Below are 22,661 nucleotides of genomic sequence, written 5' to 3'. Positions count from 1 at the left end.
ATATGAATACAGAATTATAGTAGACCAAATGGAAACATGTATAATTATACAAAGGCAGCATGGCACAAAGCTTTTATATTAAAGCTGCACTGTTACATGTTTCTGGTCTTTAAACGGTGTTCCAGAGGTCCCACCATTCGTCAAGAAATCCTTACAAAGTGTGGATGCTGATCAGGGAGCTACAGCATCCCTCTTCTGTGAGCTGTCAAAGCCCGGGGTGTCAGTGCAATGGATGAAGAATAAGCTACCGCTGAAAGCCAGCACAAAATTTGAGATGAAGCAAGACGGCTGCCTCCATCAGCTTTATGTGAAGGAACTAAACCCAGAGGACAGTGGCACCTACACTTGTCAAGCAGGAAGTGCAGAAACTATTGCAACTTTGTCAGTGAAAGGTGTGCGTGTGTGTGTGTGTGTGTGTGTGTGTGTGTGTGTGTGTGTGTGTGTGTGTGTGTGTGTGTGTGTGTGTGTGTGTGTGTGTGTGTGTGTGTGTGTGTGTGTGTGTGTGTGTGTGTGTATACACAGTATCATGATAAGTCATTGGTATAGGTGCAGTTGAAAATTGAGTTTAGTTTCATTCTTCTCCTGTCAGATTCCAACATCAGTCTCGTCAGAAAAATGATTTTGCTTGTCCTCTTTCACAGCATCACAACCACCTCAACCCAAGTCAGAATCCCTCATGATACTGCCTCCTGGAAAGGGAACTGTTTCTGAACCAGTTCTTGCAACAGAAAAGAGCAGGCCCAGCCAAGAGGCACACCCTGTTCCTCCAGAGCCCAAAAAGCGTGGTATGAGAAAACCATCTCTTAAAATTTCAGAAGATGATGTGCAGTCTGTTCTTGTCCCAGAACAGTTAGTGCAGGATCTCCTGAGGGATCATAACAAAGACCAGGTTGTCGGCCATTCAGCAACAGAGAAAATCGCTGAGAGCACTGTGAAAGTTAAACAGGATAAAGATGAAGATCAGGAGGTTTACCAGAAAGTTATTCAGCCAATATTCTTACAGAAGAATGATGGGGTGAACTTAGATGCAGAAGAGAGAGTAAGGCCTGTGAACAGGGAGATCGAAGTTGGCTTGGAGAAAGCATTTGAAGCTAACCTTGATGTAAGTGAGTCAGACATGACTATGAATGACATTTTAGCAGAACAAATGTCAAAACAACCATCAGTTTGTGTGGAAAATGGCACTGAAATTAACTATGCTTCAAAACAAGAAGAAAGAGTGACAAATGAAGGTGATAAAGCTGAGAAGAATGTTGGGACAATAAGAGGAGAAAACGAGCCTATGAAAGTCATTCTTAAGTTTACTATGAATGATGCAATCACAACACAAGAAGTGAAATCTCCACTCAGTGAATGTGAAGAATGTGAAGAATATGAGAAAGAAGAGAAGTATTTGAAACCTCCAGTAAGACTGAAGGCAAAAGATATCTGTGGAGAAGAGCAACTGAAATACATCCAAGAAGGGAAATATGAAGAGTCTGAACAGACAGGTGAGTCTTCAAAACAAGAGGTCAGATTTATAGTTCCAAAACCACCAGTGAGGACAAAAGGCAAGTCAAAAGTCTCAATGGAGAAAGAGTTATCAAGAGACATATGGACAGATAAAGATGAAAAACAGCTGGTGAAACCTCCTGAAGGTCACATGATGAAACAGCCAGTGCTGCCTGTGGAAAAGGAGTATGAAGAGGAACCAAGAACTGATTGGAACCAGGAGGTAACGACAACCACTGAGGTAGCTGAGGAAGCAAAGCAAGCTGTGAAAGCAGAGAAAGAGATAAATGGCAAACAGCTTGTCATGCAGCCAGTAAAACCCATGAGAAAAGAATCTAAAGTGAATCAGGAGCTGCAACTGTTGATCAAGCCAATGAGGAAGGAGCAAGATGAGCAAACAACAAAGATGTCTCAGAATGTTCCTCTTGTTTTTGTTTCTGAAGATGACACTTTTTCAGAGGCCTTTACCGAGTTACCAATAGAGGACAGCAATCTCTGTCTCAGAGACCTTATTGTCGAGGGTTCAACCCAACCCTCTACTCTGTCTGAATTCCCAGTGACAAAAACATACAAGGATGTAACACCAGAGACAGGCATCAGCATTGAAGATGAACGACAAAAGCAAGAGGGTGTTTCCCGAAAAGATATGCGCCCTGTTTTCAAAGAGGTGTTTAAAAACCAGAGTGTTGACCATGACAGAGCAATCACTCTGGTGTGCGTTGTGGAGGGACAACCCAGCACAGTGCGCTGGCTGAAGGATGGTGTACAACTCAGAAATGACAAGAGATGCTGCATTGACACTACAGATAACAGGATATGCACACTGGTAGTCCAAAATCTGAGCACCAGTGACAGCGGGGTCTACACATGTGAGGCTGTTAATATGTTTGGTGTAACCTCCTACAATGGGAATATAACAGTAATGGAATCATTACCCCAGAAGCCTGTGCACCCGTTGCTTGCTGCCATAACCCCTCTACAGCCTGTGGCCCAGAGCAAACCAGAGCCACCAGCTGAGGATCTGACTTCAGTCCAGACATTGACTTCAGGGACAGATGCCATGGACTATGTGAAGACAGAGGGTGTTTCTCTGTGGGAAGCGTACAACTTGACAGAGCAAGATGCACAGATGAGCCCTCAAGAAAGGTCCTCACTTATTGCTGCAAGCTCCAGTGAGTGTTACAAAGCTAGTGGATTTATTATGTATTTTTGTTCAATATGCAGTGCAGTTTCATCATTGAAATCCTGTTTCCATCAGTGTCGAGTCCATCTGATTATGAAACAGCTCCAGATATAATGGAAACTGTTGAGATTAGTGTAAATAAACCAAGGTAAGAAAGAAGATACACTTTGTGGTTGACATTTTGTGTTCATAGAGACACTAAAAATATATTATCGTCACAGGGGAGTCGTAAAAGTGGAGGATCAGTCACTTCCAAAGGATGCTGACGAACAGATAGCTGCTGCACAGCTGACTAAGGAATACTTGAAGGTCAAAGGTAATAATTTAACCACTATACCTTCCCACTTCCATCATCCCTTTTTGGTATACAATTCTAACCTTCCTTTGGGACCTGTAGGGACCCCTGATTCCCGATTAAGGACACCATCTCCTAAGCATCTTCGTTCCATTACACCCTTAGCTAGTACCATTTCTGAATTGGAATCAGAAGGTGATGATGATCAACGAGAGGTAAATTCACCATATATTATTCCATCTTTTTTCCTTTATGTATTTCATCCGGAAAGTATTCACAGCACTTCACTTATTTCACATTTTATGTTACGGCTTTATTCCAAAATGGAGTAAATTCATTTTTTCCCCTCAAAATTCTACTCACAATACCCTGTAATGACAAAATTAAAAAGTTTTTTTTTCCCCAAATTTATTACAAATAAAATTCAAAGAAATCACATGTGCAGAAGTATTCAAACTCTTTGCTCAATACCTTGTTGATGCACCTTTGGCAGCAATTACAGCCTCAGGTCTTCTTGAATATGATGCCACAAGCTTGGTGCACCTATCTTTGAGCAGTTTTGCCCATTCCTCTTTGCAGCACCACTCAAGCTCCGTCAGGTTGGATGGGGAGTGTCGGCGCACACCCATTTTCAGATCTCTCTGGAGATGTTCAGTCAGGCCCGGCTCTGGCTGGGCCACTCAAGGACATTCACAGAGTTGTCCTGAAGCCACTCCTTTGATATCTTGGCTGTGTGCTTTGGGTCATTGTCCTGCTGAAAGATGAACCGTCACCCCAGTCTGAGGTCAAGAGCTCTGGAGCAGGTTTTCATTCAGGATGTCTCTGTACATTGCTGCATTAATCTTTCCCTCAATCCTGATTAGTCTCCCAGTTCCTGCCACTGAAAAACATCCCCACAGCATGATGCTGCCACCATCATGCTTCACTGTAGGCATGGTGCCTGGTTTCCTCCAAACATGACGCCTGGGATTCATGCTAAAGAGTTCAGTCTTTGTCTCATCAGACCAGAGAATTTTGTTTCTCATGGACTGAGAGTCCTTCAGGTGCCTTTTAGCAAACTCCAGGTGGGCTGCCATGTACCTTTTATGTACTCCAGAAGATCATGGGTTCAAATCCCCGCCTGACTGGAAAATCACTAAGGGCCCTTGGGCAAGGCCTTTAATCCCCTATTGCTCCCGGTGTGTAGTGAGCGCCTTGTATGGCAGCACCCTGACATCAGGGTGAATGTGAGGCATAATTGTAAAGCGCTTTGAGCATCTGATGCAGATGGAAAAGCGCTATATAAATGCAGTCCATTTACCATTTACTTCTGTCTGGCCACTCTACCATACTGGCCTGATTAGTGGATTGCTGCAGAGATGGTTGTCCTTCTGGAAGGTTCTCCTCTCTCCACAGAGGAATGCTGGAGGTCTGACAGAATGACCATCGGGTTCTTGGTCACCTCCCTGACTAAGGTCTTGGTGGGTGAAAACTTCCATTTACGGATGATGGAGGTCACTGTACTCATTCAAAGCAGCAGAAATGTTTCTGTGTCATTCCCCAGATTTGTGCCTCCAAACACTCCTGTCTCAGAGGTGTACAGACAATTCCATTGACTTCATGCTTGGTTTGTGCTCTGACATGCAACTGTGGGACCTTATATGTAGACAGGTGTGTGCCTTTCCAAATCATGTCCAATCAACTGAATTTACCCCAGGTGGACTCCAGTTAAGCTGTAGAAACATCTGAAGGATGATCAGTGGAAACAGGATGCACCTGAGCTCAATTTTGAGCTTCATGGCAAAGACTGAATACTTTTGTACATGTGATTTCTTTGTTGGTTTTTTTTAGCTTTAATAATTTGCAAAAATCTAGCGTATACATTCTGTGTCTTGTGGTGTGAAGCAAGGCGGGGGTGTTGCTTTTATTTATAAATCTAGGTTCTCTTTATTAGGTGTTGTGGGTCACAAATATAATTCCTTTGAGCATCTGACGTTATGCCCATGATGCTAAGTACTGTCAGGGTCATAAAACTGGAGCTCAACTATGTTATTTTGTCACTGTTTATAGGCCCCCTGGCTCATATTCTGATTTCTTAGATGAATTTGGTGCGTTCATCTCTACTTTGTCAACTAGTGCACGTAACATTTTGATTATTGGTGACTTTAACATTCATATACATAAGCCCTCTGATCCCCTTAGCAAATCATTTATGCAAATTGTGGATGCTTTAGGATTCCAGCAATGCATTCAGGACCCGACACACATTCGTGGAAATACCCTGGATCTGGTTCTTGCACGTGGGTTTGCTGTCAGGAATATCGACATCTTGCCTCTCGCATCTATAGTCACTTATCAGGTTTACATTTACATTGCCGTGTTTAGTGGAACACAACCTTGTCTACTGCTGCAGCGTCGTATTAAACCCTCAAGTATGACTGAATTTGAGGCTAGACTACCTGATATTTTAGCTTCGAGTCTGGAGAATGCAAAATCAGTAGACAGCCTTGCGGATAGTCTAAATTTAGCACTTAAAACTACACTTGATAAGATTGCGCCTCCTCTTTTGGGGCCACGCCCTCCCAAGGCACAGTCACCTCGGTTCAGTGGTTATTTGCATGATCTCAGGCAGAAGGCTAGAGGTTTGGAATGGAAATGGCATAGTTCCAAATTAGAGGTGTTCTGCCTTGTGTGGTGGGATGCTATTTAGATTATAGGCATGCACTACTGGCCACAAAGCAGGCCTATTACTCTGATTTGATCATTAAAAACAAACATAACTCAAAGTTATTTCGAGAAGAAAATAGAAGATATTAGGCTGAGCATATCTCAGCACGCCTTGGCCCAGCCATTAAAACCTGCTATGGACGTGGACGCTACCATTGAGGTGTTACCTAGATTTACAGAATTTAATAGTATTTCATTAGGCGTGCTGACGAAACTGGTGGCATCTATAAAAAGCACAACCTGTTTATTTGATCCCATACCAACAAAACTGTGCTGAAAGTTATCAATCTGTCATTAACCTCTGGATCTGCTCCGAAATGTTTTAAATCTGCAGTGATTAAACCATTACTTAAGAAATCTAATCTTGTCCCTAGTGTATTGAAAAATTACAGGCCAATATCAAATCTATAATTTTGTTCCAAAATTTTAGAAAAGGTGGTTTCACGGCAGCTCGTAGACCACCTCACTGAGAATGATCTTTTTGAGCCACTGCAGTCTGCTTTTAGGAAATATCACTCCACAGAGACAGTGCTCACTAAAGTACTGAATGATCTTCTGCAAGCAATGGACTCAGACGTGGTGTTGTTAGATCTCAGTGCTGTGTTTGATACCGTGGATCATCATATTTTGCTCGATAGGTCGGAGAATCTTTTTGGGATTACTGGAAGTGCCCTTGCATGATTGATGTCATATCTGTCCAGTGGTTCTCAATGTGTCTTGTATAATGGCACTACCTTTGACCTTGGTGATATGAGATTTGGGGTTCCACAGGGATCCATTTTAGGCCCCTTGCTTTTCTCCCTGTATGTGGGCGTATACTGCAGAGTTTTGGGAGTTTTGTTGCGCTGATGATACTCAGTTGTACATGCCGATAACTGCGGGAAATCTCGCTTCCATAAAATCCCTGGAGGACTGTCTTCTATCACTGAGAAGTTGGATGTCTAGTAACTTCCTACTTTTAAACTTTGATAAGACTGAAATGATGATTCTTGCTCCAGCGAGACGTCAGCATCAGTTTGACCAGCTGGTGCTCGGCCTGGGTTTGTGTGTCATACATCATACGGACAAAATGAGGAACCTTGGGGTAATTTTTGATCCCACATTGTCTTTTGACCTCCACATCAAGGATGTTACTAGGACTGCTTTTTTCCATCTGCGAAATATAGTGAGGATCCGCCCCATAATGTCTGTGGCTGATGCTGAGACCCTGATTCATGCTTTTGTTTCTTCTAGACTAGATTATCGTAATGTTCTATTTTCAGGGTTAGCGCAGTCCAGCATCAGCGGTCTTCAGCTGGTTCAGAACGCTGCCGCCAGACTTCTGACATGTAGCAGAAGGTCTGAACATATCACACCCATTTTGGCATCTTTCCACTGATCATTTTAAGGTTTTGTTATTGACTTATAAGGTTGTTCATGGACTGGCACCATCTTATCTGGCTGATCTGGTGGAACTTTACGTGCCGGCCCAGGTTTTGCGGTCGCAGGATGTGGGACTTCTCTGTGTTCCCAGGGTGAAGAAGAAGTCAGCAGGTCAAAGAGGCTTTTCGCATCATGCACCCACCCTGTGGAACAGTCTTCCTGTGACTGTGAGGCAGTCGGAGTCCGTGGAGATTTTTAAGTCAAGACTGAAAACCTATTTTTATTCTCTTTCTTGTGAATAGTTTTTATTTTTTATCTGTTTTATTCTTTTACTTATGTTTTTAATCATGTATTTGAATTTTTTTTATTCATTTTTAATTATTTATTAAAATTTTAGGTTGAACTGTTTCATGTAAGGCACCTTCAGACAGCTTTGGTGTGATTTGGAGCATTATAAGCTAATTCAATTGAAATGAAATTGAACTGAATTGCTATGAATACTTTCCAGATGCATTGTACATGCTGATGAAATACATGACATAGTGAAGCCATAATCTGTTCATGTTTTCTGCACATACACCCTAAATTATGAAATGTATTTGCTTTTGGATTCCTTCAGACATTTGAGGTGTATGTCATTAAAGCCGACTGCAGTCCACACTGTGGAAATCAAGACAGCTTTGAGTTAAAGGAGGGCCAGTATGTTGAAGTCCTGGAATATGTTCGTCCTGACAGATGGTTGGTTAGGACTAAACCCACAAAAAACACTCCTGCTCGACAGGGATGGGTGTGTCCAGCCTACTTGCAGAAGAAAAGAAAGGTGCCTTAAGTTAATGCAGTATACTGACAATGTCAATTTCATCGAAAAAAAATTCTTAGGCGAATGGAAAAATAGCTCTTTTGTAATTAAGCGGTGACCATCTTTTTGAACAGGAGTCATTTCTGCAGTTTAGAAGGCCTCAGGAGGATCTTCATGGAATTGGTTCTACAGCAGAAGAGTACAGAAGAGCTCTTAGGTCTGTCATGCTGGTCTTTTTTTAGCGGGGGGGAATTGCATCTTAAATAGCCCACCCAATTTAGTGAATTATGTAGAGAGAATGTGGTTTAGTAGCAATTAAGCATGTCAGTGTATGCACTGCAGCTCCAGTTGTCCTCATGAGCTGTAGCTCACAGGTTCACACAGTTTGTGCTATGCACCATAGATCCAAGCCATAATATCTGTTAATCAAAACTGGATCTATGTTTATTGTTTGTCAGCAATTTTAAATTGTATATTTGAATATTTCTTGTACACTTTACATGATGGTGATGACAGAGAATTTATTTGTTGTAGTTACTAACTACACAAGTGAATTGTTTTAAAAAGGACAAATTCCTTTTGTCTGTAGCCAACTGATTCAAGGCATGATTGATGGGGAAGAGGAATTTGTGAAAGAGATGAAGGCATTCCTCCGTCACCACCTAAATCTTCTGGAGTCCAGCCACCATGTCCCTGTCAATATCCTCAACCAGAAGGAGATTATTTTCAGGAACATCAAGGACATCGTTCTTCTACATGAACAGTAATGCACACACAGGAGCTTCACTCAGATTCTGAATGTTGATTGTTTCTGAAAGTTCCTGTGTGTCCCTCTGGTTTGTGAGGTGTTACTGTCCGTGTGAATTAGCTGCTGAGGGATCATTGTCTTTTCAGGTTCATCCTTCCTGGTCTGACTATGTGTGCCACTGACGATGATGTGGCCATGCATCTGATCAAGCATGCAAATGACTTTGAGAAGTATCTTCACTACATGGTGGGACAAGCACAAGCAGAGGCCTATGTTACTGACAAGCATATCCAGCAATATTTCAAAGTATACACAAAAAAACAAACATTTAACAAGAAGATGCTGATCAGCAGCATCATTACATCTGGTGCAAGATGATGCATTTATTTAATGTATTCTTTGTTATATGTCAGGAGTCTGATGATCCCGAGGTGCCAGCCATGGATGTCCTTACTTTCCTTCAAAGACCAGTAGAGAGGATTCAAACTTATCAGGCTTTATTTAAGGCAAGTACAGTTTTAATTTTTTACAAATAAGAGATTCTTTAATGTAACGGCCTGTTATTTTGATGTTTAAGCCCAAAATATATATGTGTCATAAGTGTTACAATTCATTGATGGATGTTACAGATGCCAGCAATTTTCTAAACCATAAAACTGAAAAGAAGACATACCTTTCCTGAGCCCCTGTATTGTTCAGGTCATTGTGGTAAAAGTCAGTAAGTCCCTTCAGCTTCTTCCTTCCTTCATTCAGGGTCATCACAGCAGATCTGAGGTGGTGATTTCAAATCAAATCAAATCAATTTTATTTATATAGCGCCAAATCACAACAAACAGTTGCCCCAAGGTGCTTTATATTGTAAGGCAAGGCCATACAATAATTACGGAAAAACCCCAATGGTCAAAACGACCCCCTGTGAGCAAGCACTTGGCAACAGTGGGAAGGAAAAACTCCCTTTTAACATGAAGAAACCTCCAGCAGAACCAGGCTCAGGGAGGGGCAGTCTTCTGCTGGGACTGGTTGGGGCTGTACTATGATGAATTATAAAACCTGACTGAAACTCTTCAAATAGACCATTCCTCTGCAGATGATCAGTTAGCTGTTTTACAACTACCCTTTCAAGAATTTTTGAGAGAAAAGGAAGGTTGGAGATTGGCCTATAATTAGCTAAGATAGCTGGGTCAAGTGATGGCTTTTTAAGTAATGGTTTAATTACTGCCACCTTAAAAGCCTGTGGTACATAGCCAACTAATAAAGATAGATTGATCATATTTAAGATCGAACCATTAATTAATGGTAGGGCTTCCTTGAGCAGCCTGGTAGGAATGGGGTCTAATAGACATGTTGATGGTTTGGAGGAAGTAACTAATGAAAATAACTCAGACAACAATCGGAGAGAAAGAGTCTAACCAAATACCGGCATCACTGAAAGCAGCCAAAGATAACGATACGTCTTTGGGATGGTTATGAGTAATTTTTTTCTCTAATAGTTAAAATTTTATTAGCAAAGAAAGTCATGAAGTCATTACTAGTTAAAGTTAAAGGAATACTCGGCTCAATAGAGCTCTGACTCTTTGTCAGCCTGGCTACAGTGCTGAAAAGAAACCTGGGGTTGTTCTTATTTTCTTCAATTAGTGATGAGTAGTAAGATGTCCTAGCTTTATGGAGGGCTTTTTTATAGAGCAACAGACTCTTTTTCCAGGCTAAGTGAAGATCTTCTAAATTAGTGAGACGCCATTTCCTCTCCAACTTACGGGTTATCTGCTTTAAGCTGCGAGTTTGTGAGTTATACCACGGAGTCAGGCACTTCTGATTTAAGGCTCTCTTTTTCAGAGGAGCTACAGCATCCAAAGTTGTCTTCAATGAGGATGTAAAACTATTGACGAGATACTCTATCTCACTTACAGAGTTTAGGTAGCTACTCTGCCCTGTGTTGGTATATGGCATTAGAGAACATAAAGAAGGAATCATATCCTTAAACCTAGTTACAGCGCTTTCTGAAAGACTTCTAGTGTAATGAAACTTATTCCCCACTGCTGTGTAGTCCATCAGAGTAAATGTAAATGTTATTAAGAAAGGGAATACTGTTAAGTCTTCAATTTCCATACCATAAGTCAGAACAAGATCTAAGATATGATTAAAGTGGTGGGTGGACTCATTTACATTTTGAGCAAAGCCAATTGAGTCTAATAATAGATTAAATGCAGTGTTGAGGCTGTCATTCTCAGCATCTGTGTGGATGTTAAAATCGCCCACTATAATTATCTTATCTGAGCCAAGCACTAAGTCAGACAAAAGGTCTGAAAATTCACAGAGAAACTCACAGTAACGACCAGGTGGACGATAGATAATAACAAATAAAACTGGTTTTTGGGACTTCCAATTTGGATGGACAAGACTAAGAGTCAAGCTTTCAAATGAATTAAAGCTCTGAATGGGTTTTTGATTAATTAATAAGCTGGAATGGAAGATTGCTGCTAATCCTCCGCCTCGGCCCGTGCTACGAGCGATCTGACAGTTAGTGTGACTCGGGGGTGTTGACTCATTTAACCTAACATATTCATCATGCTGTAACCAGTTTTCTGTAAGGCAGAATAAATCAATATGTTAATCAATTATTATATCATTTACTAACAGGGACTTAGAAGAGAGAGATCTAATGTTTAATAGACCACATTTAACTGTTTTAGTCTGTGGTGCAGTTGAAGGTGCTATATTATTTTTTCTTTTTGAATTTTTATGCTTAAATAGTTTTTTACTGGTTATTGGTGGTCTGGGAGCAGGCACCATCTCTACAGGGATGGGGTAATGAGGGGATGGCAGGGGGAGAGAAGCTGCAGAGAGGTGTGTAAGACTACAACTCTGCTTCCTGGTCCCAACCCTGGATAGTCACGGTTTGGAGGATTTAAGAAAATTGGCCAGATTTCTAGAAATGAGAGCTGCTCCATCCAAAGTGGGATGGATGCCGTCTCTCCTAACAAGACCAGGTTTTCCCCAGAAGCTTTGCCAATTATCTATGAAGCCCACGTCATTTTTTGGACACCACTCAGACAGCCAGCAATTCAAGGAGAACATGCGGCTAAACATGTCACTCCCGGTCCGATTGGGGAGGGGCCCAGAGAAAACTACAGAGTCCGACATTGTTTTTGCAAAGTTACACACCGATTCAATGTTAATTTTACTGACCTCCGATTGGCGTAACCGGGTGTCATTACTGCCGACGTGAATTACAATCTTACCAAATTTACGCTTAGCCTTAGCCAGCAGTTTCAAATTTGCTTCAGTGTCTCCTGCTCTGGCCCCCGGAAGACAACTGACTATGGTTGCTGGTGTCGCTAACTTCACATTTCTCAAAACAGAGTCGCCAGTAACCAGAGTTTGATCCTCGGCGTGTGTGTTGCCGAGTGGGGAAAAACGGTTAGAGATGTGAACGGGTTGGTGGTGTACACGGGGCTTCTGTTTAGAACTACGCTTCCTCCTCACAGTCACCCAGTTGGCCTGCTTTCCCGGCTGCTCGGGATCTGCCGGAGGGGAACTAACGGCGGCTAAGCTACCTTGGTCCGCACCGACTACAGGGGCCTGGCTAGCTGTAGGATTTTCCAAGGTGCGGAGCCGAGTCTCCAATTCGCCCAGCCTGGCCTCCAAAGCTACGAATAAGATACACTTATTACAAGTACCATTACTGCTAAAGGAGGCCGAGGAATAACTAAACATTTCACACCCAGAGCAGAAAAGTGCGGGAGAGACAGGAGAAGCCGCCATGCTAAACCGGCTAAGAGCTAGTAGCTGCGCTAAGCTAGCGGATTCCTAAAAACACACGAAGTAAATAATGTGTAAATAATTTATAGGTAATTCAGCAGAGGGAGTGCTTTAGTTAAGACACGTGAAGATTACACTGTGAAACAAATCGTTATCTAGTTATCTAGATCAATCTAACTGTGCAGATTAAACAGCTAACAGATACAGCAAAACACCGCTGTGCTCCGGAACAGGAAGTGATACAATACCGCAGTGAGAGCCAACCACCAGTAGAGGCAAGCAAGAGTCAACTGGCGTGCTGGCAATAACCATTTGGCACAAATTTTACGCTGGATGCCCTTCCTGATGCGACTCCACATTACATTGGGATTGTTCAGGGGTGGCCTCAAAGCAGGAACCTTGCACACTAGAGACAAGCACACTCAACTACTTGATCACCACCCCTTATTTGTGCAACATTAAAATCAACATCATGCAGCAGGTTGATTCAAGTACTGTATATTTATGATGGTCTGTGTCAGTAATGTGACCGTGCTGCTGTAAAAATGTGACAAGGTAGGTTCATTTTGAAGAAGTAAGTCATATGTAATTGCTGAGGCCCTTTTGCACCGGTGCTTATCTCTGGATTCAATTCCATGATGCGGATGAGAACCTACAACTCCTCTGGACGGTACATCAGTTTGACACAGGTTACTTCCCCAGTCAAAGCCAGTACTCACAGCCGGGTGGACTGAAATAATGGAGGAAGTGTCTTGTCTAAGGGTACAGACAGGTAGCCTGACTGTGAAACCACCCGATTGTCTACATATTGGTGACCAATTGAGCTACCTGCTCTACAAGGTCCAGCCACATATCAATTGATGACAGAGGAAATTTAGTTAACTAAAAATAATTTTTTAGTATGTATTTTTAGTGAATCTTTTTTGCAAGAGGCCATGGTAGTTGTTTTTAAAACAAAAGATTCCTGGTTCAAGAGCGCACATGGCCATTCTCCATGTAATGTGCTGTTGAGTCAAGAAGAGCATCTGGTGTAAAACCTAAACCAAATCAACATGCAGATCCATATCGGGTTAAGGAAACAGGGAGAAACCAAAAGAAATAAAAATGTTGAATAATTGTCGTCTGCATTCCACTTTGCATTCAGATGACATTTTAGCTAAACCTCCTACAGTCGCAGTTTTGCACCATGAATATCAAAATCAAATCAAATCAAATCAATTTTATTTATATAGCGCCAAATCACAACAAACAGTTGCCCCAAGGCGCTTTATATTGTAAGGCAAAGCCATACAATAATTACGGAAAAACCCCAACAGTCAAAACGACCCCCTGTGAGCAAGCACTTGGTGACAGTGGGAAGGAAAAACTCCCTTTTAACAGGAAGAAACCTCCAGCAGAACCAGGCTCAGGGAGGGGCAGTCTTCTGCTGGGACTGGTTGGGGCTGAGGGAGAGAACCAGGAAAAAGACATGCTGTGGAGGGGAGCAGAGATCAATCACTAATGATTAAATGCAGAGTGGTGCATACAGAGCAAAAAGAGAAAGAAACACAGTGCATCATGGGAACCCCCCAGCAGTCTAAGTCTATAGCAGCATAACTAAGGGATGGTTCAGGGTCACCTGATACAGCCCTAACTATAAGCTTTAGCAAAAAGGAAAGTTTTAAGCCTAATCTTAAAAGTAGAGAGGGTGTCTGTCTCCCTGATCCGAATTGGGAGCTGGTTCCAGAGGAGAGGAGCCTGAAAGCTGAAGGCTGTGCCTCCCATTCTACTCTTACAAACCCTAGGAACTACAAGTAAGCCTGCAGTCTGAGAGCGAAGTGCTCTATTGGGGTGATATGGTACTATGAGGTCCCTAAGATAAGATGGGACCTGATTATTCAAAACCTTATAAGTAAGAAGAAGAATTTTAAATTCTATTCTAGAATTAACAGGAAGCCAATGAAGAGAGGCCAATATGGGTGAGATATGCTCTCTCCTTCTAGTCCCTGTCAGTACTCTAGCTGCAGCATTTTGAATTAACTGAAGGCTTTTCAGGGAACTTTTAGGACAACCTGATAATAATGAATTACAATAGTCCAGCCTAGAGGAAATAAATGCATGAATTGGTTTTTCAGCATCACTCTGAGACAAGACCTTTCTAATTTTAGAGATATTGCGCAAATGCAAAAAAGCAGTCCTACATATTTGTTTAATATGCGCATTGAATGACATATCCTGATCAAAAATGACTCCAAAATTTCTCACAGTATTACTAGAGGTCAGGGTAATGCCATCCAGAGTAAGGATCTGGTTAGACACCATGTTACTAAGATTTGTGGGGCCAAGTTCAATAACTTCAGTTTTATCTGAGTTTAAAAGCAGGAAATTAGAGGTCATCCATGTCTTTATGTCTGTAAGACAATCCTGCAGTTTAGCTAATTGGTGTGTGTCCTCTGGCTTCATGGATAGATAAAGCTGGGTATCATCTGCGTAACAATGAAAATTTAAGCAATGCTGTCTAATAATACTGCCTAAGGGAAGCATATATAAAGTGAATAAAATTGGTCCTAGCACAGAACCTTGTGGAACTCCATAATTAACCTTAGTCTGTGAAGAAGATTCCCCATTTACATGAACAAATTGTAATCTATTAGATAAATATGATTCAAACCACCGCAGCACAGTGCCTTTAATACCTATGGCATGCTCTAATCTCTGTAATAAAATTTTATGGTCAACAGTATCAAAAGCAGCACTGAGGTCTAACAGAACAAGCACAGAGATGAGTCCACTCTCTGAGGCCATAAGAAGATCATTTGTAACCTTCACTAATGCTGTTTCTGTACTATGATGAATTCTAAAATATAACACTTCACAATATGTAACTCAACAATTATCACTGAAAATAAAAGTCAATGCTTTAAATTCTATTTTTCAATTATATGGTTTAAAAAAATGCTCCTAGAATTATAATCCATACTTATTTTGGGCTAAAACACTAAAATGAGCAGTCCAGTCTTTTAAGCTTGCTATTGCTTTCTGAGAGATGCTGCCTCTTATTTAAATGTGGACTTTATTTGTAGGAATTGATTAAGAACAAAGCCAAGAGTGGGCAGAGCTGTTACCTGCTGGAGGATGCTTTCTCCATCATCTCCTGTCTGTCCTGGAGGTCGGATAACCTCCAAACGCTTTCCCTCATTGAGAACTATCCCGCTCCTCTCAGTGCCCTGGGTGAGCCTGTACGACAGGCAAGTACCAATTATAGCTGTGGACCTTAAAATATTAACACCCGTCTGAGGTTTAAGCAAAACATGACTAAATGGCTGTATCAGATGTCTTTTTATGAAAAACTGGTAAAGTGATGATAAAAGCAAAAGCTGATATGAAATTAAATATTGTGTGTCCTTTTTTATTTTTGAACTTGTTTCTGTCTTATACTGTATATTAAGGCATTTGTTTGATCAAATATTAGCGAGTTCCCAATTATGTCACAAAAAATCTTGAACTGCACATATTTTTTAACAGTGTTGCTACACTGTGATGATGCTGTTGTTATTACCTCCGCCAAGGAGGTTATGTTTTCGGTCACGTTTGTTTGTTTGTCTGTCTGTCAGCAGGATAACTCAAAAGGTTTTGAACGGATTTTGATGAAATTTGATGAGTGGTTGGAAATGACAAGAGGAACAAGTGATTTAATTTTAGTGGTGATCCGGATCACGATCTGGATCCCGATCCGGATCCCGATGCTAACGCGTTAGCATGTCTATGGCATTTTCAATGTTAAAAGTTAGCATTAAGCAGTTGCAGGTGTCATCACGTTCGGGTACATTTGTTTTCAAATTGTGATATTTCTTAAATTTATTTTTGTTGAAATTTTGTGGAGTGGTTGGAAATGACAAGAGGAACAAGTGATTAAATTTTAGTAGTGATCCGGATCATGATCCGGATCCCGATGCTAACGCGTTAGCATGTCTATGGCATTTTCAGTGTTAAAAGTTAGCATTAAGCAGTTGCAGGTGTCATCACGTTCGGGTGCATTTGTTTTCAAATTGTAATATTTCTTAAATTTATTTTTGTTTATATATATTAATAATCTAATGATTATTATATACAATTTTAGAGAAAGAGACAAAAAGAAATAGATCACTGTGCCAAGGAGGGAATCTCTTTAGGGTCAGTGACCCTATGGCCTTGTTTAGGGAAGTGTTTCATAAATGTTAAAAAATTCATATATTTGCAGTTTAGTTGAATAATAAATTGAATTTTGTCTCTTATTTGTGTTTGTCTATAAGCACATGCAATATCAATATCAGTGCTCAGATGACAGTAGCCTCTGGGAAAGGTGCAAGTTGCAATAAACTGTGATGCCAAGTGCTAAGGATACATGCTATCCAGTCACAGCAGATGAAACTTTTTTACTGCTGAGCAAACATCATTGTTAGACTTTTTTTAGGTTCAATGATTCCACGGCGTGTAGATGATGCGTCAGTGACCCCATGGCCTTGGCGGAGGTTTGCACTCTCTGAGTGCTTCTAGTTATCAAGTGCTTTTTGCACATCTTTTCCAGGGCGTCTTCACAGTGTGGGAGGAATCTCCAGAAATCAAAACGGCCTCTCGAGGACATCAGAGACAAGTGTTTCTCTTCAGAGAATGTATCGTACTATGCAAGCTGAAAAAAGACACCAGCATGAACAATGACACCTACACCTTCAAGAATAAAATGAAGGTGATGTCTTTGTTTTGTTTGTTTGTTTTGCTTTCCTTCTCATTTGTCCATGAATGTGAACGTGTGTTTCTCATTGTTGCAATGGTAGCACATGCATTATTTTCCGTCCTTTCTGATCATCTATCTGTCTTAATCTGCATTGTCTCAGCTCACCCAGCTGTAAAAATGTGTAGCAGTCTTGGTTGGAGAAGTAAATGTGAGGCATTATTGTAAAGCACTTTAAGCATCTACTGGATGGAAAAGCACTAGAGAATGCAGTCCTTCTTCTTGGTTTCCAATCTGTATGTCTTCTGTCAGTCAGGCTGGGAACAAAATACAAGTAATTTGAATTTTGATCCGATTTTAGACCGCACTTGGGGGAGAGATTGATGGCCATATGATTTGCTTTGGAGAAAAATTGTTTGAAAATTGAGGTCACCAGCCAAGATCAAAATTTGGAACCAATGGTGTTATATAAGGAATATTAAGAATTATTATTATTGCTGCTTTGTGCACATCTGGTCCTGTCAGATCTGAGAGTCTGATTAGTACTTGAGATTGTTTAGGAGGACGAGCACCTGCACATTCTCACTCCCAACTTGTCATATTTTGATGCAAGGCTGTTCTTTTTGACAAAATGTGTACATGTGATGAGTTGAGTGCCCCCCCCCCCCCCCCACCATAGTGAAGCACAGAGGCACTGACCAAGCGTAAATATCTAATGAGTTGAGAGAGCGAATGTGTAGCCACCTCACATTTCTACAGTATATGTGGAGCTAAAGTTGGTCCAGAACGGGCAGCCAGTGTAACACTTGTATAAAATCCCAATACGGAGGATCTGATGTGACAACTCTGAGCAACTGTGGCAGCCAAGAGAAAAAACATTCAGAACAACTGTTCCAAGGAATTGGTTAAAGATTCACCTGTCATTCCTGTTAAACACTAATGTGAACTTTTGTACACTATCACATACATGTTGGTCACATGATCTTTGACCATGGATGACTTTTAAGGGTCAAAAATGAGATCATAACTGCTGAGCTTGAACATATTGGAGCAATAAGGATTAAATATAGTAGAAAAGGTTGTGTGTAAGCAAGAATGATTCAGTGTTTGACAGAAATGTCAAATGTCAAGGCCACACAGAAATATTATGATACGACTGAAACAGAGAATTCATTTGTATAATCATTTCAGACACATTATGTGTGAGTGTTGCATGCTCTGAGTTCTACTCCTAGTTCCCTCTGTTTTATCCAGCTGAATGATGTGGAGATAAAGGAGAGTGTGGGTCCAGATGAAAAGTCTTGGGGGTTGTGGCACGAGCACAGGGGCTCAGTGCGGAGGTGCACACTTCAGTGCCGTTCCACACCCGTTAAACTGTCCTGGCTCAAGGACCTCAGGGAGCTACAGCAGCGTTCCAGTGTGCCCACTAATAGTAAGTCCTTCGTCTCTTGTTCCACTGGGAGAAATAAACACCATGTGAAATCACATTCTTGAAGCACTCAGTAATTCCTATATTTTGATGTGTCCACCCACAGGTCCACCGGTGTTTGAGGTATTGTTGTCTGACAGCACAACAACGATAGGACAAACAATCAAACTGACCTGCAGGGTCAAAGGTTCGCCAAAACCACTGATCAGCTGGATCAAAGGTCAGAAAAAGAATGTTTGTTTGATTTTATGTCAGAGATGAGTCGTAGCAATTCATATTACATCTGCTTTTCTTCCTTTTTACCCAATGGCCATCAAAATATGGGCATCAGGTATTGCAAAGGCTTTGCGTATATCTGTCCGTCTGTTTGTGCTCAGGATAAGTCCATTCCTATTACTACCAGGGCCTTCAAATTCACAGGGAACATTCTTGGGACACAGACCTTGGACAAGTTCAAAGATGGCTAACCTTGACCTATTTTAAGAGGTCAAAAGGTCACATTCTGTTTGTTATTTTTGTGCTATGGATCATGCAAATCCGCTTTTTAGGGGGTGGGGGTGGCAATCAGTGTACAGAGGCACCTTGACGTCACTGGCTGGTCTCTGTCTGGCTGCTAATTCAACAATGCGGAATTCGCTCTCAAACCGCTGCTTTTCTGTGTTAATTTAACATGTTTCTCATATATTATGTAAAAGCTAGTCAGAAATAAACAGTACTAAATCTGAAAACACTATTTTTGTAACCTGACCTCTGGAGTGATTTGCAAGACATCACACGCGGTCAAAGGTAACTTCCGGTCTTTTCAAAAGCTCATGTATGTGAACATGCATGCCCTCCTACAAATGCAGTTTAAAGGTACATGCTCATACAGTCAAGCAACCCAGTCCAGTCGAAGATTCAAGCTTCTCTACTATGGAAACCACCTGGACAACTGAGAGCCTACACAGAAACATACAGTCGAGGGTATTTTAGCATTGTACTATATTTAAAGAAACTGTTAACTTAGATATCTTTATTATGCTGCATTCTGTGTTTCATACATAAAATGTATTTTACACTTTTTTAGACGGCCTACTTTTGGAAGATGACACTCAACACATCATCACAGCAGACCAGGCAGGCACCTGCAGTCTCATCCTGGATGGAGTTTCAGCAGAGGACTCTGGCCAGTATGTGTGCTATGCCAGTAGTTCCATGGGCAGTGCTGGCACCCTTGCTAGGGTTGTGGTTCAGGGTGAGTCTGATAATCAAATCAAATCAATTTTATTTATATAGCGCCAAATCACAACAAACAGTTGCCCCAAGGCGCTTTATATTGTAAGGCAAAGCCATACAATAATTACGGAAAAACCCCAACGGTCAAAACGACCCCCTGTGAGCAAGCACTTGGCGACAGTGGGAAGGAAAAACTCCCTTTTAACAGGAAGAAACCTCCAGCAGACCCAGGCTCAGGGAGGGGCAGTCTTCTGCTGGGACTGGTTGGGGCTGAGGGGAGAGAATCAGGAAAAAGACATGCTGTGGAAGAGAGCAGAGATCAATCACTAATGATTAAATGCAGAGTGGTGCATACAGAGCAAAAAGAGAAAGAAACACAGTGCATCATGGGAACCCCCCAGCAGTCTAAGTCTATAGCAGCATAACTAAGGGATGGTTCAGGGTCACCTGATCCAGCCCTAACTATAAGCTTTAGCAAAAAGGTACGTTTTAAGCCTAATCTTAAAAGTAAAGAGGGTGTCTGTCTCCCTGATCTGAATTGGGAGCTGGTTCCAGAGGAGAGGAGCCTGAAAGCTGAAGGCTCTGCCTCCCATTCTACTCTTACAAACCCTAGGAACTACAAGTAAGCCTGCAGTCTGAGAGCGAAGTGCTCTATTGGGGTGATATGGTACTATGAGGTCCCTAAGATAAGATGGGACCTGATTATTCAAAACCTTATAAGTAAGAAGAAGAATTTTAAATTCTATTCTAGAATTAACAGGAAGCCAATGAAGAGAGGCCAATATGGGTGAGATATGCTCTCTCCTTCTAGCCCCTGTCAGTACTCTAGCTGCAGCATTTTGAATTAACTGAAGGCTTTTCAGGGAACTTTTAGGACAACCTGATAATAATGAATTACAATAGTCCAGCCTAGAGGAAATAAATGCATGAATTAGTTTTTCAGCATCACTCTGAGACAAGACCTTTCTAATTTTAGAGGTATTGCGCAAATGCAAAAAAGCAGTCCTACATATTTGTTTAATATGCGCATTGAATGACATATCCTGATCATAAATGACTCCAAGATTTCTCACAGTATTACTAGAGGTCAGGTTAATGCCATCCAGAGTAAGGATCTGGTTAGACACCATGTTTCTAAGATTTGTGGGGCCAAGTACAATAACTTCAGTTTTATCTGAGTTTAAAAGCAGGACATTAGAGGTCATCCATGTCTTTATGTCTGTAAGACAATCCTGCAGTTTAGCTAATTGATGTGTGTCCTCTGGCTTCATGGATAGATAAAGCCGGGTATTATCTGCGTAACAATGAAAATTTAAGCAATGCTGTCTAATAATACTGCCTAAGGGAAGCATGTATAAAGTGAATAAAATTGGTCCTAGCACAGAACCTTGTGGAACTCCATAATTAACCTTAGTCTGTGAAGAAGACTCCCCATTTACATGAACAAATTGTAATCTATTAGATAAATATGATTCAAACCACCGCAGCACAGTGCCTTTAATACCTATGGCATGCTGTAATCTCTGTAATAAAATTTTATGGTCAACAGTATCAAAAGCAGCACTGAGGTCTAACAGAACAAGCACAGAGATGAGTCCTCTGTCTGAGGCCATAAGAAGATCATTTGTAACCTTCACTAATGCTGTTTCTGTACTATGATGAATTCTAAACCCTGACTGAAACTCTTCAAATAGACCATTCCTCTGCAGATGATCAGTTAGCTGTTTTACAACTACCCTTTCAAGAATTTTTGAGAGAAAAGGAAGGTGTTGTGTGGGCCGCTGAAGAGGAGGTACTGCTGGCCCACCACCACCAGAGGGCGCCCTGCCTGGAGTGCGGGCTCCAGGCACCAGAGGGCGCTGCCGCCTCACAGGAGCAGCCGGGGTGACAGCTGTCACTTATCACCGACGACAGCTGTCATCAATCACCAGATCTACATAGGTATATCAGCAAGACGGCATCTCCACCTCATTGCCGAGATATCGCTCTACTAAGGAGGTAATATTCTCAGCTGACTGTGTTTGTTGACAGGAAAATCTGTTACTTGTGTGAGTTGGACAGTATTCATTCTGTTCCTTTTTTCGACGAGAGGTGGAGGTGGTTTCCCACCATATGTGTTGCTGGGTGCACACGCACCCACTTCTAACTGTGTTTGCTCCTCGCCAGCAGTACCAGATCCGACACGCGGAGGCAGTGGCCACCTGGGAGTTTGGGACTTGGCGGCTCCAGTATTCCCGGGGTTCGGTGGCGGAGGAAATCGTGTGGTTCCGGTTCGACTTCGGACTGATGTCTCCTATCTTCGAGCCTGCCCACATGACATCTTGTATTTGACTTCATTCACTATTGTAATCTCAATCAATCAATCAACTTTTTTCTTGTATAGCGCCAAATCACAACAAACAGTTGCCCCAAGGCGCTCCACATTGCAAGGCAAGGCCATACAATAATTATGAAACACAGTCTACGTCTAAAGCAACATAACCAAGGGATGGTCCAGGGTCACCCGATCCAGCCCTAACTATAAGCCTTAGCGAAAAGGAAAGTTTTAAGCCTAATCTTAAAAGTAGAGAGGGTATCTGTCTCCCTGATCTGAATTGGGAGCTGGTTCCACAGGAGAGGAGCCTGAAAGCTGAAGGCTCTGCCTCCCATTCTACTCTTACAAACCCTAGGAACTACAAGTAAGCCCGCAGTCTGAGAGCGAAGCGCTCTAATGGGGTAATATGGTACTACGAGGTCCCTAAGATAAGATGGGACCTGATTATTCAAAACCTTATAAGTAAGAAGAAGAATTTTAAATTCTATTCTAGCATTAACAGGAAGCCAATGAAGGGAGGCCAACACGGGTGAGATATGCTCTCTCCTGCTAGTCCCCGTCAGTACTCTAGCTGCAGCATTCTGAACCAACTGAAGGCTTTTTAGGGAACTTTTAGGACAACCTGATAATAATGAATTACAATAGTCCAGCCTAGAGGAAATAAATGCAT

At 41.7% G+C, this 22,661-nt stretch overlaps 1 protein-coding gene across 1 annotated transcript in view; it reads left to right on the top strand.

Moving 5' to 3' along the window:
* obscna (obscurin, cytoskeletal calmodulin and titin-interacting RhoGEF a) overlaps positions 1-22,661 on the top strand; it is a 183,017-nt gene that overhangs the window by 120,461 nt on the left and 39,895 nt on the right. Inside the window, 15 exon segments of the mRNA XM_034179154.1 lie at positions 126-392; positions 642-2,663; positions 2,750-2,822; positions 2,896-2,990; positions 3,072-3,184; positions 7,657-7,857; positions 7,971-8,053; positions 8,426-8,599; positions 8,731-8,890; positions 8,998-9,090; positions 15,406-15,570; positions 16,890-17,048; positions 18,288-18,465; positions 18,569-18,682; positions 19,529-19,696. Of these exon segments, the coding sequence (XP_034035045.1) occupies positions 126-392; positions 642-2,663; positions 2,750-2,822; positions 2,896-2,990; positions 3,072-3,184; positions 7,657-7,857; positions 7,971-8,053; positions 8,426-8,599; positions 8,731-8,890; positions 8,998-9,090; positions 15,406-15,570; positions 16,890-17,048; positions 18,288-18,465; positions 18,569-18,682; positions 19,529-19,696 (4,065 nt within the window).

Source organism: Thalassophryne amazonica, chromosome 10, assembly GCF_902500255.1.
Source record: "Thalassophryne amazonica chromosome 10, fThaAma1.1, whole genome shotgun sequence".
Taxonomy (NCBI): domain Eukaryota; kingdom Metazoa; phylum Chordata; class Actinopteri; order Batrachoidiformes; family Batrachoididae; genus Thalassophryne; species Thalassophryne amazonica.
Note: the sequence above shows the minus strand (reverse complement) of the source record. Positions and strands in the feature narration are given on the sequence as shown.